The following is a 17,286-nucleotide window of genomic DNA, read 5'->3' as shown; positions in this document are numbered from 1 at the left end:
ATTTTGGCATCTATGTTTATCACTGATATTGGCCTATAATATTCTTTTTTTGTGATATCTTTGTCTGTTTTTGATATCAGGATGATGGTCAACTCATATAATGAGATTCAGAATATTCCTTTCTCTGCAATTTTTGGAAGAGTTTCAGAAAGATAGGTATTAATTCTTTAAATTTTGACAGAATTTGCCTGTGAAGTCATCAGGATTCTGGACTTTTGTTTGTTGGAGGATTTTTAACCACAGTTTCAATTTCAGTACTTGTGATTTGTTTATTTATATTTCCTTTTTATTTTTCTGGTTCAGTCTTGGGAGATTGTTCATTTCTAAGACTTTGTCCATCTCTTCCATGTCATGCAATCATCTTTTATTGATAAACAGTTGCTTTTAGTACTCTCTTAATATCCTTTGTAGTTCTGTATTGTGCATGGTAACTTCTTTCTCATTTCTCATTTTATTGATTTGACCCCTCTTCCTTTTTTGTTTGATGAGTTTGGCTAAAGTTTTGCAGTTTTGCTTATTTTCTCAGAGAACCAGATTTTAGTTTCATTGATCTTTGCTACTGTTTTCTTTGTCTCTGTTTCATTTATTACTGCTTTGATCATTATGACTTCGTTCTACTAACTTTGATTTTGTTTATTCTTCTTTCTCTAGTTGCTTCAGGTTAAGGTTAGGATATTTACTTGAGATTTTTCAAGGTAATATTGTATTGCTAAAACTTCCCTTCTTAGAACTGTTTTTACTGTGTCTTATATGTTTTTGATATTGTTATATGATATGATATTGATATTGTCATCATTAATCCTTAGATCTTAAAAAATTTCCTCAGTGATCCACTGTTTGTTTAGTAACATACTGTTTAGCCTCCATGTACAATGTTTTCTTGCATTTTCCCCCTTTCCCAATTGATTTCTAATCTCATTGCTTTGTAATCAGAAAAGATGCTGGATACAATTTCAATTATTTTAAATTTACTAAAAGTTGCTTTGTGACCCAAGATGTGATTTATCCTGGAGAATGTTCTGTGTCCACTTGAGAAGAAACTGTATTCTGCTGCTTTCAGATGGAATGCCCTATAAATACCAATTAAGTCTATTTGATCTAATATATTATTTAAGGATTGTGCTTCCTTATTGATTTTCTGTCTGGATGATCTGCCCATTGGTGTAAGTGTCCCACTATTATTGTATTACTGTTGAGTTCTCCTTTTATAAAAGGCTGTTAGCATTTGTCTCCTATGTTGGGTGCATATACATTTACAACTACTATTACTTCTTCTTACACTGATTCATTGATTATTATGTAGTGCCCTTTATTTTCTATTGTAACAGTCCTTGTAGTAAAGTCTATTTTGTGTGAAACAAGTATCAGTACTTCAATTTTATTTTGCTTTACATTTGCATGGAATATCTTTTTTCATCTCCTCACGTTCAGTCAGTATGTGTCCCTAGGTCTAAAGTAAGTCTCTTGTACACAGCATATATATGAGTGTGGTTTTCTTTATCAATTGTCAGTTGATGTCTTTTGGTTAGAGCTTTTAATCTATTTACATTTAAGGTAATTATTAATGTGTATGTTCATTCTACAAGCTTTGGGCTTGGTTTGCCTTCATTTTATAATTCTTTAAGGTATAACATTAGAATATTAATATATCCACCTCATTAGAACTGATTCAAATGCATTCTTTTTAATGGCTGAGTAATACTCCATTGTGTATACATACCACAGCTTTCTTATCCATTCATCTGTGTATGAACATCTAGGACAGTGCTGCAATGAACATTGGGGTACACGTGTCTCTTTCAATTCTGGTTTCCTCAGTGTGTATGCCCAGCAGTTCTATTTGCAATTTTTTAAGGAATCTCCACACTGTTCTCCATAGTGGCTGTACTAGTTTGCATTCCCACCAATAGTGTAAGAGGGTTCCCTTTTGTCCACACTCTCTCCAGCATTTATTGCTTGTAGACTTTTGGATCACAGTCAGAAATCTTCCAGCAAACAAAAGCCCAGGTCCAGACGGCTTCTCAGCTGAATTCTACCAAAAATTTAGAGACGAGCTAACACCTATCCTACTCAAACTCTTCCAGAAAATTACAGAGGAAGATAAACTTCCAAATTCATTCTATGAGGCCACCATCACCCTAATACCAAAACTTGACAAAGATGCCACACAAAAAAAATAAAACTACAGGCCAATATCAATGATGAACATAGATGCAAAAATCCTTAACAAAATTCTAGCAATGAGAATCCAACAACGCATTAAAAGATCATACACGATGACCAAGTGGGCTTTATCCCAGGGATGCAAGGATTTTTCAATATCTGCAAATGAATCAATGTAATTCAGTTCAGTCGCTCAGTTGTGTCCGACCCTTTGTGACCCCGTGAATCGCAGCACGCCATGCCTCCCTGTCCATCACCAACTCCCAGAGTTCACTCGGACTCACGTCAATCAAGTCAGTGATGCCATCCAGCCATCACATCCTCTATCGTCCCCTTCTCCTACTGCCCCCAATCCCTCCCAGCATCAGAGTCTTTTCCAATGAGTCAACTTTTCGCATGAGGTGGCCAAAGTACTGGAGTTTCAACTTTAGCATCATTCCTTCCAAAGAAATCCCAGGGCTGATCTCCTTCAGGATGGACTGTTTGGATCTCCTTGCAGGCCAAGGGACTCTCAAGAGTCTTCTCCAACACCACAGTTCAAAAGCATCAATTCTTCAGCACTCAGCCTTCTTCACAGTCCAACTCTCACATCCATACATGACCACATGAAAAACCATAGCCTTGACTAGATGGACCTTTGTTGGCAAAAAAATGTCTCTGCTTTTCAATATGCTCTCTAGGTTGGTCATAACTTTTCTTCCAAGGAGTAAGCATCTTTTAATTTCATGGCTGCAATCACCATCTGCAGTGATTTTGGAGCCCCAAAAAATAAAGTCTGACACTGTTTCCACTGTTTCCCCATCTATTTCCCAGGAAGTGATGGGACCAGATGCCATGATCTTCGTTTTCTGAATGTTGAGCTTTAAGCCAACTTTTTCACTCTCCTCTTTCACTTTCATCAAGAGGCTTTTTAGCTCCTCTTCACTTTCTGCCATAAGGTTGGTGTCATCTGCATATCTGAGGTTATTGATATTTCTCCTGGCAATCTTGATTCCAGCTTGTGCTTCTTCCAGTCCAGCATTTCTCACTATGTATTCTGCATATAAGTTAAATAAGCAGGGTGACAATATACAGCCTTGACGTACACCTTTTCCTCTTTGGAACCAGTCTGTTGTTCCATGTCCAGTTCTAACTGTTGCTTCCTGACCTGCATACAGATTTCTCAAGAGGAAGGTTAGGTCGTCTGGTATTCCCATCTCTTGAAGTATTTCGCACACTTTATTGTGATCCACACAGTCAAAGGCTTTGGCATAGTCAATAAAGCAGAAATAGATGTTTTTCTGGAACTCTTTTGCTTTTTCCATGATCCAGCGGATGTTGGCAATTTGGTCTCTGGTTATTCTGCCTTTTCTAAAACCAGCTTGAATATCAGAAAGTCCACAGTTCATGTGTTGCTGAAGCCTGGCTTGGAGAATTTTGAGCATTACTTTACTAGAGTGTGAGATGAGTGCAATTGTGCAGTAGTTTGAGCATTCTTTGGCATTGCCTTTCTTTGGAATTGGAATGAAAATGGACATTTTCCAGTTCTGTGGCCACTGGTGAGTTTTCCAAATTTGCTGGCATATTGAATGCAGCACTTTCACAGCATCATCTTTCAGGATTTGAAACAGCTCAACTGGAATTCCATCACCTCTGCTAGCTTTGTTCATAGTGATGCTTTCTAAGGCCCACTTGACTTCACATTCCAGGATATTTGGCTCTAGGTGAGTGATCACACCTTCGTGATTATCTTGGTTGTGAAGATCTCTTCTGTACAGTTCTTCTGTGTATTCTTGCCACCTAACACATCATATTAAATATTTGAAAAATAAAAACCATATGATTATCTCAGTAGATGCAGAGAAAGCCTTTGACAAAATTCAACATCCATTAATGATAAAAAGTTTCCAGAAAACAGGAATAGAAGGAACATATCTCAAAATAATAAAAGCTGTATATGACAAACCCACAGCAAACATTATCCTCAATGGTGGAAAATTGAAAGCATTTCCTCCAAAGTCAGGAACAAGACAAGGGTGCCCACTTTCACCACTACTATTCAACATAGTTTTGGAAGTTTTGGCCACAGCATTCAGAGCAGAAAAAGAAATAAAAGGAATCCAAATTGGAAAAGAAGAAGTAAAACTCTCACTGTTTGCAGATGACATGATCCTCTACATAGAAAACCCTAAAGACTCCACCAGAAAATTACTAGATCTAATCAATGAATATAGTAAAGTTGCAGGATATAAAATCAACACACAGAAATCCCTTGCATTCCTATACACTAGTGATGAGAAAATAGAAAGAGAAATTAAGGAAACAATTCCATTCACCATGGCAACGAAAAGAATAAAATACTTAGGAATATATCTACCTAAGGAAACTAAAGACCTATATATAGAAAACTATAAAACACTGGTGAAAGAAATCAAACAGGACACTAATAGATGGAGAAATATACCAAGTTCATGGATCAGAAGAATCAATATAGTGAAAATGAGTACAGTGCCAAAAGCAATCTATAGATTCAACACAATCCCTATCAAGAAAATCTTTTAAAATTATGTATCTGGTAAGGAATTAATGTGCACAATACATAAAAGAACTGGTAGAGCCCAACAACAACAAGAACAAAATCTAATTGAAAAATGGAAAAGTACTTGAATAGAGTTCTTCAAGGAATATACAAATGGTCAAAAGGTATATGAAAAGAAGCTCAACATCATTAATCATAATGGAAATGAAAATCAAAAGCATATAAAATTAATAATTCATTCAATAGGATATCTATTATCAGAAAAAGAAGGGAAAAAAAAGAAAATAACATGTTGGTGAGAATTTAGAGAAATAGGACTTGGTGGACTGCCACTAGGAGTAAAAATGATGCATCTGCTGCGAAAAACATTTTTGTGGTTTCTTAGAAAGTTAAACATAGAATCATATGAACTAGACATTCTCTCTTGGCTATATATTGAAAGGAATAGAAATCAGTGATTAAAACACATATTTGTAGGTGGAGCCTGGTGGGCTACCATCTATGGAGTCACACAGAGTTGGACATGACTGAAGTGACTTAGTAGCAGCAGCAGCAGTAGCAGGCATAGTAACTTAATGAGTCAGATAATCATGATGATGTGATCACTCTTCTAGAACCAGACATTTTGGAGTGCAAAGTCAAGTGGCCCTAAAGAAACATCACTATGAACAAAGTTAGTCAAGTGATGGAATTCCAGCTAAGCTATTTCTAATACTAAAATACGATGCTGTTAAAGTGCTGCACTCAATATGCCAGCCAATATGGAAAACTCATCACTGAACGCAGAAATGGAAAAGGTCACTTTTCATTCCAATCCCAAAGAAAGGCAATGCCAAAGATTGTTCAAGCTACCACACAATTGCACTCATTTCACATAATAGCAAGGTCATGCTCAAAATGTCCAAGATAGGCTTAAACAGTATGTGAACCAAGAACTTTCAGATATTCAAGCTGGATTTTAAAAAGGAAGAGGAACCAGAGATCAAAATGCTAACATCCCTTGGATCCTAGAAAAACCAAGAGAATTCCAGTAAAATATCTACTTCTGCTTTATTGACTATGCTAAAACCTTTGTGTGGATTACAACAAACTGTGGAAAACTCTACAAGAGGTGGGAATACCAGATCACTTTACCTGCCTCCTGAGAAACCTGTATGCAAGTCAAGAAACAGCAGTTAGAACCAGACCTGGAACAATGGACTGATTCAAAATTGGGAAAGGAGTATGTCAAGGCTGTATATTGTTACCTTGGTTATTTAAATCATACACAGAGTACATCATGAGAAACGCTGGGCTGGAAGAAGCACAAGCTGGAATCAAGACTGCTGGGAGAAATATCAATAACTTCAGATATGCAGATGACACCACCTTTATGGCAGAAAGTGAAGAAGAACTAAAGAACCTCTTGATGAAGATGAAAGAGGAGAGTGTAAAAGCTGGCTTAAAACTCAACATTCAAAAAACAAAGATCGTGGCATTCAGTCCCATTGCTTCATGGCAAGTGGATGGGGAAAAAATGGAAACAGTGACAGACCTTATTTTCTTGGGCTCCAAAATCATTGCTGATATTGACTGCAGCCATGAAATGAAAAGATTCCTGCTCCTTGGAGGAAAAGCTATAACAAACATAGACAGCACATTAAAAGAAGATATATTACTGACAAAGGTCCCTATAGTCGAAGCTATGGTGTTTCTAGGGGTCATGTATGGATGTCAGAGTTGGACCATAAAGAAAGCTGAGCATTGACAAACTGATGCTTTGGAACTGTGGTGTTGGAGAAGACTCTTGAGAGTCCCTTGGATTCCAAGGGGATCAAATCAGTCAATCCTAAAGGAAATCAGTCCTGAATATTCATTGCAAGGATGATGCTGAAGCTGAAGTTCCAATATTTTGGCCATCTGATGTGAAGAGCTGACTCATTAGAAAAGACCCTGACGCTGGAAACAATTGAAGGCTGGATAAGAAGGGGGAAACAGAGGATGAGATGGCTGGAGGGCTTCATTGTCTCAATTGACATTAGTTTTAGCAAACTCTGGGAAATGGTAAAGGACGGGAAGCCTGGCATGCTGCAATCCATGTGGTTGTAAAGAGTTGGACACAACTGAGCAACTGAACAAGTCAGAGCAACAATTTTCAGGTCAGAAAAATGATGGATAAAGAATTTGTTTTATTTATTTATTTTTTTAATTTTTTTGGAGGGTTAATAGTTTTTAGTTCTGTTTAAGTATAGTTACTTTACAATGTTGTATTAGTTTCTACTATACAGCAAAGTGAATCAGCTATATGTACACATATATCACATTTTGGTGGATTTCCTTCACGTATACATCACTCCAGAGCATTGAGTAGAGTTCCCTGTACTTTACAGCAGGTTCTCATTAGTTATCTACTTTAAACATGGTATCAGTAGTGTATATATATCAATCCCTATCTCCCATTTCATCCCACCTGCCTTCCCCCTTGGTATCCATACACCTGTTTTCTATACCTGTTCCTCTATTTCTGCTTTGCAACTTATTTACATACATACATACATACACACACACACATATATATATATATACACACATATATATGTATACATATGTGTATATAGTGAAGTATTATTCAACCTTAAAAAGAAAGGAAGTTATGATATGTTGAAACAAGTGTGAACCCTGAAATAAAATGATAAGTCAGAAGACAAATACTGTATGATTTATGTATACAAATAATGTATGCTTCCACTTGTACCTGTTACCTAGAGTAGTCCAATTTTACAGAGATGGAAAGTAGGGCAGATATTATCAGGGGCTAAGGAATGAGAGCTATAGGGAGTTACTTAATGATACAGAGTTGATGTTATAGATGATGAAAATATTTGAGGTAAACATAGAGCTGATTGGACTTCCCTGGGGCCTTCAGTTCAATTCAGTCACTCAGTCATGTCTGACTCTTTGCGACCCCATGAATTGCAGCACGCCAGACCTCCCTGTCCATCACCAACTCCCGGAGTTCACTCAAACTCATGACCATCGAGTCGGTGATGCCATCTAGCCATCTCATCCTCTGTCGTCCCCTTCTCCTCCTGCCCCCAATCCCTCCCAGCATCAGAGTTTTTTCCAATGAGTCAACTCTTTGCATGAGGTGGCCAAAGTACTGGAGTTGCAGCTTTAGCGTCAGTCCCTCCAAAGAATACCCAGGACTGATCTCCTTTAGGATGGACTGGTTGGATCTTCTTGCAGTCTAAGGGACTCTCAAAAGTCTTCTCCAACACCGCAGTTCAAAAGCATCAATTCTTTGGCACTCAGTTTTCTTCCCTGGTGCCTTAGTTGGTAAATAATCCTCTTGCAATGTGGGAGACCTGAGTCCTATCCAATGGGTCAGGAAGATGCCTTGGAGCAAGGCATGGCAACCCACTCCAGTAATCTTACCTGGAGAATCCCCATGGACAGAGGAGCCTGGCAGGCTGCAGTCCATGGGGTCTCAAAGAGTCAGACACGACTGTGCAACTGGATGCCATGCCATATAGTTGATGGTTACACAACATTGTAGATGTTTTCAGTGTCATCAAACTCTAGACTAACAATACTTAAAAATAATAAATATAATTATGAATATTTTACTGTATGCGTCTATGTTACTGGTAAGTATGTAAAAAAATAAGCTCAAAAGAGTAAATAACATCCCTCCCCTTTGCCTCTGAAATCTTTGTTTCAAAAATCTTTACCAGAGTGGTCTAGTAACACCAATATGTAGTTCTTTCAGATGCAGATTGTCATTTTTCTTCATCTACATCTTCATCATTTTTCTTCATCCGGTTAAGTTAGAATTAACCCGAAGATGAAAGGCTATTGACTAAGATCATTGCAAGCCTTTGAAAACATGGTTGTAGTGTTTGTAGTGTAATGGTTTATAAACACTCATGTGTGATGCCTGGAGGCATCAAATCTGATTAATCATAGGTTAACTTCTGAGAGGATGTGATTTTAAAAATCTTCTAATAAAGACATTCATCTTAATAGGTTCTGTGGCGATACACAGGAAAGAAACCAAAAACACTAGGAGCCAATACCCGACTATATAAATGGATTCCACAAAATGATCTTCTTGGTAAGACCAAAGAGAAGAAAAATAAACAGAGCTGAATGACATTTAATCTGAATAACTATTCAGTAACAGATATCTTACAAATTTATATTTAAAATAAGAAAAAAAAAAGAAATTTTAATGTGTTTTTCACATTTCTTCAGGAGTTTGTGTAAAAAAGGATTATTCATGACACATTTTAAAGATTAAGGCACACTTTATTCAAGACCATCATGATAAATATAGTTATTAGTGCAATGGACTTTTACAATAAGACAGAGAGTTTGGACATAACTCTGTATACAGAAAAGAAAAGGGAATTTTCCCCCAAAGAACATAACGGAAGTTCATTGGATGAAAAATTACAAAGAGTTCAACTGACCTAGTAAATGCTTGCTAAAATTGGGCAATGCAGAGATAGTGGAGCCACAAAATCAAATTCTAGTTGAGAAGAGTTCAGAGCAACCTAACTAGATCTTGGTCAAGGATCTTTGTCAAACTTTAGCATAAATATCAAGTTTATAAATCTTTAATTTATGATTAATCTCTCCCTCCTCAGGATCAATGTAAGAGAAAGTACTTTTAGATCAGGTTCTCATTAACTTTCATATAGAATATTGTAATACACTCCTGACGCTCTTCATCCATTTTCTCCTACCTTTCTTCTCTACAGGAAAAAAAAAAGTCTGGCAAGCCATTTCGCCTATATTTCATATATAACATAAATGGCTGCATATTAGTATAAAGTCAAGCGCAAATCCTATTTTCTTAAACAGAGAACATCATAAACTTGATGTAACCTATCTTTCTAGCCTGTTATGCCAACCTTCTCATATTGAAATCCTGCATATCTCACCTTCCTTTTCCCATCTTCAAAAATATTTGGTTTCTACAGTCCTTCCCTTCGTTTTTATTGATATATTCTTCCTGCAATAATTTATCAAATGGCAAGTACTCTCCATCATATATTCTGCAGGAAACTTCTCAGTTGTCTGTGGAATGACTTAATTGCTGGAATCACTAATTATACTTAGCCTGGAGTAATTAATTGCTGCTTTCTTCAGAGCCTATAAGGATTTATATGTGTTCTCATGGCACATAATTATATAGATGTTACTTAATAGAATTGGCTTATGCAGGTGTCATGATTTTGTTTCTGACTCTCTTACAATTTAGAATAATAATGTTTCTTTTTTGTTGTTGTTTTAATTTTTAGGACATCCCAAAACCAGAGCTTTTATCACTCACTGTGGAACTAATGGGATCTATGAAGCTATTTACCATGGGGTTCCTATGGTTGGAATTCCTGTGTTTGGTGATCAGCATGATAATGTTGTTCGTATGAAAGCCAAAGGGGCAGCTGTTGAAGTAAACTTGCAAAGAATGACAAGTGAAGATCTGCTTAATGCTTTGAAAGTAGTTATTAACAACCCTTTGTGAGTAGAGAATATATACATTTTTAAGGAGCCTCTTGTTTTTGAAGGAATAATCAGTCTTATACAATTATAAATTGATAACTTTTATATAATAACCAGTGCATAGCTAATATCAAATAAGATTATTTTATACTTCTTAAATTTTGTGAAATTATTTCATCACCTACCACTACTGAGTGATAGATTACAACCTCAAAGAAATACTACATTTATTTAAAGAAAATTATCTACTGTTGAAAAGATATAAACTTTTTAATTAATAATAGTACTTTTTATTTCTTAAAAATTGCAGATATTATCACTCTAAAGAATTTAGGAAATGTAACAAAATCATAAAAACATAACTACTCAGCTTTCCTTATGTAGTTATAACCAATACCAGTTTAGAAACTTCTGCTATTTGCTGTGCTCATTTATAAATAGAAAGTAATAGAAATATATTTGTAAAAATAGAGTTATAATTGTTAATTTAACATATTTTATGTTGGTATATTTTAAATTAAAACTAGAGAAAGAGAATGAAGCAAAATTGAGAGATCCAAGTGGAGGCAGAGAAGACCCTAGCCTTCTTGTTCCCCAGTAGGAAATAACAATTAGACACTATCTATGAACAAAATCGTTTCTGGGAGTGCTCTAAAGTCCATGTATGAAATTTTAGCAACACAGTAGAACAACAACCAAAACAAAAGAGCCTGAGATAAATCACACAAGAACAAAATGATGACAGCTTTATTTTACCAGCATCATCCTCAAGCCAGCATTGCTCAGCACCAAGAGACAACTCTCAGCTAGAAAGAGTCCCTTGGTAGAAAAAGAAGAATGAACTGAGTGATCAATTTCTAAGGCCTTCTGGGACACAGAAATAGAAAAACAAATTCTAAATTTGTATGAAGCCACAAGAGATCTCAAACAGCCAAAGCAGTCCCAAGAAATTATGACATTGAAGGCATCCCACTTTTTATTTCAAACTGTATTATAAAGTTATAGTAATTTTAAACAGATGATATTGTCATAAAAATAGACATACAGACCAAGGGACAGGACTGAGAGCCCTGAAACAAACATTCATATATAAAGCTGAATAATATTTTTCAAAAAGTGAAGAATACTCAATAGGAAAAGCATTATCCCTTCAATGAGTAGTGCTAAGGAAACTAGATAATTATATACAGGAGAATAGAATTTGGAGCTGTATATTATGTTACTTAAAAAAGATGACTAGAAATGAACTAAAGACTTAAACATAAGACCTGAAACCATAGAACTCCTATGATCAAACAGGAGGAAAAGTTTCTTGACAAGGGTATTGGCAAGAAATTTTGAGATATGACACCAACAATACAAGAAACCAATGCAAAACAAAAGTGAGGCTATATTAAGCTCAAAAGCTTCTGTACAGCAAAAGAAATGACCTACAAAATGAAAAGCAACATACAAAATTGGAGAACATTTTGAAAATAACACATCTGATAAGAAACTGATATACAAAAGATATAAGTAACTCATATTACTTAATAGCAAAATTTTTTTAAAAAATGAATGGAGTTACTGAATGGATATTGGCCCAAAAAAGATGTATAGCGGCCAACAGGTACATGAAAAGGGGCTTGACACTACTAAGCATCATAAAATGCAAATAAAAACCTCACTTTTGCCACCTCACACTTATTAGAATTGTTGTTGTTGTTGTTCAGTCACTAAATTGTGGCTGACTCTGTGACCCCATTGACTACAGCATGCCAGGCTACCTTGTCCTCAACTATCTCCTGGAGTTTGCTCAAATACATGTCCATTAAGGCGGTGATGCTATCTAACCATCTCATCCTCCGCTGCCCAATTTTCTTTCTCCCTTCAATCTGACAGCAGTAAGTTCTTTTGCAGTGAGTCAGCTCTTCGCATCAAGTGTCCAAAGTATTGAAGCTTCAGCTTTAGCATCAGTCCTTCCATGAAATTCAGGGTTGATTTCCTTTAGGATTGACTGGTTTGATCTCCTTACTGTCCAAGGGACTCTCAAGTCTTCTTCAGCACCAGAATTAGAAAGCATCAATTCTTCAATGCTCAGCCTTCTTTATGGTCCAACTCTCACATGATTGCTGGAAAAACCATAGCTTTGACTATAGGGACATTTGTCAGCAAAGTAATGTCTCTGCTTTTTAATATGCTGTCTGTGTTTGTCATAGTTTTTCTTCCAAGGAGCAAGAGGCTTTTAATTTCATGACTGCAGTTGCTCTCCAGTGTGATTTTGGAGCCCAAGAAAATAAAGTCTTTCACTGTTTCCACATCTATTTGTCACAAAGTGATGGGACAGGATACCATATTCTTAGTGTTTTTCAATGTTGAGTTTCAAGCCAGCTTTTTCACTTTCTTTCACCTTCATCAAGAGGCTCTTCAGTTCCTCTTTGCTTTCTTCCATAAGGGCAGAGTCACTTGCATATCTGAGGCTCTTGATATTTCTCCTGGCAACCTTGATTCCACCTTTGACTTCAACCAGCCTGGCATTTCTCTTGATGTACTCGTTTTGCTTCTCTTCTTTTCTCAGCTATTTGTAAGGCTTCCTCAGACAACCATTTTCCCTTCTACAGTTCTTTTTCTTGGGGTTGGTTTTGATCATGGCCTCCTGTACAGTGTCATAAACCTCTGTCTATAGTTCTTCATGCACTCTGTCTATCTGATCTAATCCCTTGAATTCATTTGTCACTTCCACTGTATAATTGTAAGGGATTTGATTTAGGTCATATCTGAATGGTCTACTGCTTTTCCCTCCTTATTTAATGTAAATCTGAATTTGGCAATAAGGAGTTCATGATCTGACCACAGTCAGCTCCTAGTCTTGTTTTTGCTGACTAAGGCAGAGCACCGAAGAACTGATGCTTTTGAACTGTGGTGTTGGGAGAAGACTCTTGCGAGTCGCTTGGACTGCAAGGAGATCCAACCAGTCCATTCTGAAGGAGATCAGCCCTGGGATTTCTTTGGAAGGAATGATGCTAAAGCTGAAACTCCAGTACTTTGGCCACCTCATGCAAAGAGTTGAGTCATTGGAAAAGACACTGATGCTGGGAGGGATTGGGGGCAGGAGGAGAAGGGGACGACCGAGGATGAGATGGCTGGATGGCATCACTGACTCGATGGACGTGAGTTTGAGTGAACTCCGAGGGTTGGTGATGGACAGGGAGGCCTGGCGTGCTGCGATTTACAGGGTCGCAAAGAGTCAGACACGACTGAGCGACTGAACTGAACTGAACTGAACTGTATAGTTTCTTCATCCTCAGCTTCAAAGAATATAATCAATCTGATTCTGGGATTTCCTATCTTTACACATTGACCACGCATAGTCATTTCTTGTGTTGTTGGAGGAGGGTGGTGTTTGCTATGACCAGTGCGTGTTCTTGACAAAAGTGTTAGCCTTTGCCATGCTTCATTTTGTACCCCAAGGCCAAAATTACCTGTTACTCCAGGTGTTTCTTGACTTCCTATTTTTGCATTCCAATCCCCTATGATAAAACGGACATCTTTCTTTGGTGTTAGTCCTAGAAAGTCTTGTAGGTTTTCACAGAGCCATTCAACTTCAGTCTCTTCAGCATTAGTGGCTGGGGTAAAGATTTGGATTGCTGTGATGTTGAGTGGTTTGCCTTGGAAACGAATAGAGATCATTCTGTCGTTTTTGAGATTGCTCCCAAGTACTGCATTTTGGATGCTTTTGCTGACTGTGAGGGCTACTCCATTTCTTCTAAGGGATTCTTGGCCATAGTAGTAGATGTAATGGTCATCTGAATTAAATTTTCACATTCCAGTCCATTTTAGTTCGCTGATTCCTAGAATGTCGATATTCACTCTTGCCATCTCCTGTCTGACCACTTCCAATTTACCTTCATTCATGGATCTAACATTCCAGGTTCCTATGCAATATTGCTCTTTATAGCGTCAGACTTTACTTTCACCACCAGAGACATCCATAAATGGGCGTAGTTTCCGCTTTGGGTCAGATTCTTCATTCCTTCTGGGGCTATTTCTCTGCTCTTCTCCAGTAACATTTTGGACACCTACTGACCTGGATGGTGCATCTTTTGGTGTCATATCTTTTTGCCTTTTCATACTGTTCATGGGATTCTCAAGGCAGAATGCTGAAGTGGTTTGCCATTCCCTTCTCCAGTACAACAATGTGAATCCTCCATAAGTATATACATACATATATAAACCCCTCCTTTTGAGTCTTCCTCTTACCTCCACCCCATCCCACTCTTTTGTGTTTTGTGGCAATCTCTTGGGTATATTCAAGTCTTTTCGACCCCATGGAATGTAGCCTGCAAGTCTCCTCTGTTGATAGGACTTTCCAGGGATTAATACTGGCATGCATTGCCATTTGCTTCTCCAGAGGATATCATTGACCCAGGGATCAAATGTGGATCTCCTGCTCTCCTGTGTTGGCAGGGAGATTCTTTAGCACTGAACCGCCTAGGAAGCCCCAGAGTACCAGGCTGAGCTCTCTGTGTTATACAGCAAATTCTAATGGCTATCTACTCTACACATGATAGTATCTTTAAGTCAGTGCTACTTCCCCAGTTTGTCTGACTGTGTCCCATCCCTTGCTGTGTACACAAATCTGTCCTCTACATCTGCATTTCTATTCCTACCTTACTAATGGGGTTATGAGTACAGTTTTTTTTTTTACTAGGTTACAATATTAATATATGATATTTGTTTTTCTCCTTCTGACATACTTCACTCTGTAAAACAGGCTGTGGGTTCCATCAGTGTCTCTTAAACATCACATCTTAGATTTCTTTACTGTATTATCAGTATAATGTTGTCAAAGCTTACAACATATGCATCTTGCCCAAGGCCACAATTTCCAAAATCATTTGGCATTAATTTCATATTTACATGGATTTAATGAACCAATTTGTGTTTTAATAGAGTATTTTATTAACTTTTAATCTGATAAATACTTTCTGTGTCTGTCTTGGAATTTCTGTTGCTATTGTTTGTTTTCCTGAGATGTATTCAGAGGTAATTATTCCTTAAATTCTTGTGTATTAAAAAAAGCCTGCCTTGGTTGTTTAAACCAAAGGGCAATAGAGCTTTGTTTACTTTTTTCTGGTTTATAGTTCTCATCCGCAATACTTTCTGCATGTTTTCCCATGATTTTCTACTATTTAATGTTCTATATTCTTTATCAATGATGATTGCACTTTGGTGTGGGAGAATAACCTCCTTCCTTCACAAACCCAAGGAAATCTTGCTTCTAAGTCAGCCATTCAAAGCCTTAAGCCAAAACCGTAGTTCAGTCTTCTGTTCCTTGACAGAAGTTAGAAGGGTTAGTGTTCTAGCTATTGCCATCCTTCCATCTCACCACTGCAGGTGCAGCCCTCTGTTGTTGTTGTACAGCTGCTCAGTTATGTCTACTCTTTGTGACTCCATGAAATGCAGCACACCAGTCCTCCCTGTCCCTCACTATCTCCCAGAGTTTGCCCAAGTTCATGTTCATTTTCAGTGATGCCATCCAACCGGCTCGTCCTCTGATGTCCTCTTCTCTTTCTTCCCTCAATATTTCCCAGCACTGTGGACTTTCCCAGTGAGTTGTCTATTCTCATCAGATGACCAAAATACTGGAGCTTCAGCTTCAACATCAGTCCTTCCAGTAAATATTCAGGGTTGATTTTCCTTATGATTGTCTGGTTTGACCTTCTTGCTGTCCAAGGGACTTTCAGGAGTCTTCCAGCACCACAGTTGAAGGCATTAGTTATTTGGCATTCTGACTTCTTTATGGTCCAACTCTCACAATGGTATGGCACCACTAGGAAGACCATAGCCTTGATTATTCAGACCTTTGTTGGCAGAGTAATGTTTCTCCTTTTCAACACACAGCCCTCTTTAGCCTGAGGCAAAAATGCCAGCATCTATTCAGTCTCAGACCCTATTTCTTGCCTAGAGGATCACATGAAGCTTTCTTGCTTTCATCTGAAATGTCAGGACCATGAAGATCACATACTGAAATCATTTCCTATTTCTTCTGAAGTCTCATTAATACTGACACTCCAGACCAAACCTGGGGAAGAGTGAAGGAGTGGCGAAAGGGTTCCTTTTTCATAGACCTTCCCCTCCATGCTCCTTCCTACACTATTATGTTCCCAATACCACACTCAGCAAGTGAGATCAAAATTCTATATTCTCCAGCTACATATTCTATTAATCCATTCTTATTTGTGTACTTTGAGAATGCTATTTTCAATTGGAAATTATTTTCTCTCCTACCTCCAGTAATTGCTGAGACTCTAAAGCATCCAACAGATACCAGCCAATGGACCATGATATCTAGAAATATCTCAAGAGAAAATAAATTTTCTTAAACTTTTCATATTCTTGGTGATATTAGTTATGACACAACTTATATAATTAATTATGCAATGTATTTTTAATAATATATATCTGTTTTAGGTATATCATGTCCTTAACAAACTCTACAGGTTGTTATTTATATATATTCAATTTTAGCTATAAAGAAAATGCTATGAAGTTATCAAGAATTCACCATGATCAACCTGTAAAACCCCTGAACCGAGCAGTCTTCTGGGTTGAGTTTGTCATGCGCCACAAAGGAGCCAAGCACCTTCGACCAGCTTTCCATGACCTCACCTGGTTCCAGCACCACTCTTTGGATGTGATTGGCTTCCTGCTAACTTGTGTGGCAACTGTGGCATTCCTGGTCACTAAATGTTGCCTGTTTTGTTGTTGGAAGTTTGGTAAGACAGCAAAGAAGAAAAAGAGAGAGTAGTCTCTCCTGCTTTTTTTTTTTTTTTAATAATTGGGCTAGAAAACTTGACAGAGTCCATCTGAATAATCCAGCCACTGATTTGAAAAGATTTCTCTCCTGTTCTTCTGGGTTCTTATCCAGTCTTCAACTTATCAAGACAAAGATCAAAGACTCACTCTAGAAATAAGCCACACGATTCTGAATGAAGGTTTAAAATAATCTATTCTTTACAAAGATACGACAAATGAATAAACACATGGAAATTGTTACTATTAAAGTTTAGTGCTTTCCTTTATTCATTGCTTTCAGTTCAACCAGTTGAGATGCTGGTGAGGCCTCAGGAACATAA

At 37.3% G+C, this 17,286-nt stretch overlaps 1 protein-coding gene across 1 annotated transcript in view; it reads left to right on the top strand.

Annotated features, from left to right (window-relative positions):
- LOC138082005 (UDP-glucuronosyltransferase 2C1-like) overlaps window positions 1–16,958 on the top strand; it is a 31,821-nt gene extending 14,863 nt beyond the window's left edge. The window contains exons 4-6 of the mRNA XM_068975209.1: window positions 8,687–8,774; window positions 9,967–10,186; window positions 16,679–16,958. Coding sequence (XP_068831310.1) covers window positions 8,687–8,774; window positions 9,967–10,186; window positions 16,679–16,958 — 588 coding nt within the window. The remainder of the gene's footprint in view (window positions 1–8,686; window positions 8,775–9,966; window positions 10,187–16,678) is intronic.
- Window positions 16,959–17,286: the final 328 nt, after the last annotated feature.

The sequence above is a fragment of the Capricornis sumatraensis genome, chromosome 7 (genome assembly GCF_032405125.1).
Source record: "Capricornis sumatraensis isolate serow.1 chromosome 7, serow.2, whole genome shotgun sequence".
NCBI classification, from domain to species: domain Eukaryota; kingdom Metazoa; phylum Chordata; class Mammalia; order Artiodactyla; family Bovidae; genus Capricornis; species Capricornis sumatraensis.
The sequence above is the reverse complement of the archived record's forward strand: the minus strand, read 5'-3'. Positions and strand labels throughout refer to the sequence as shown.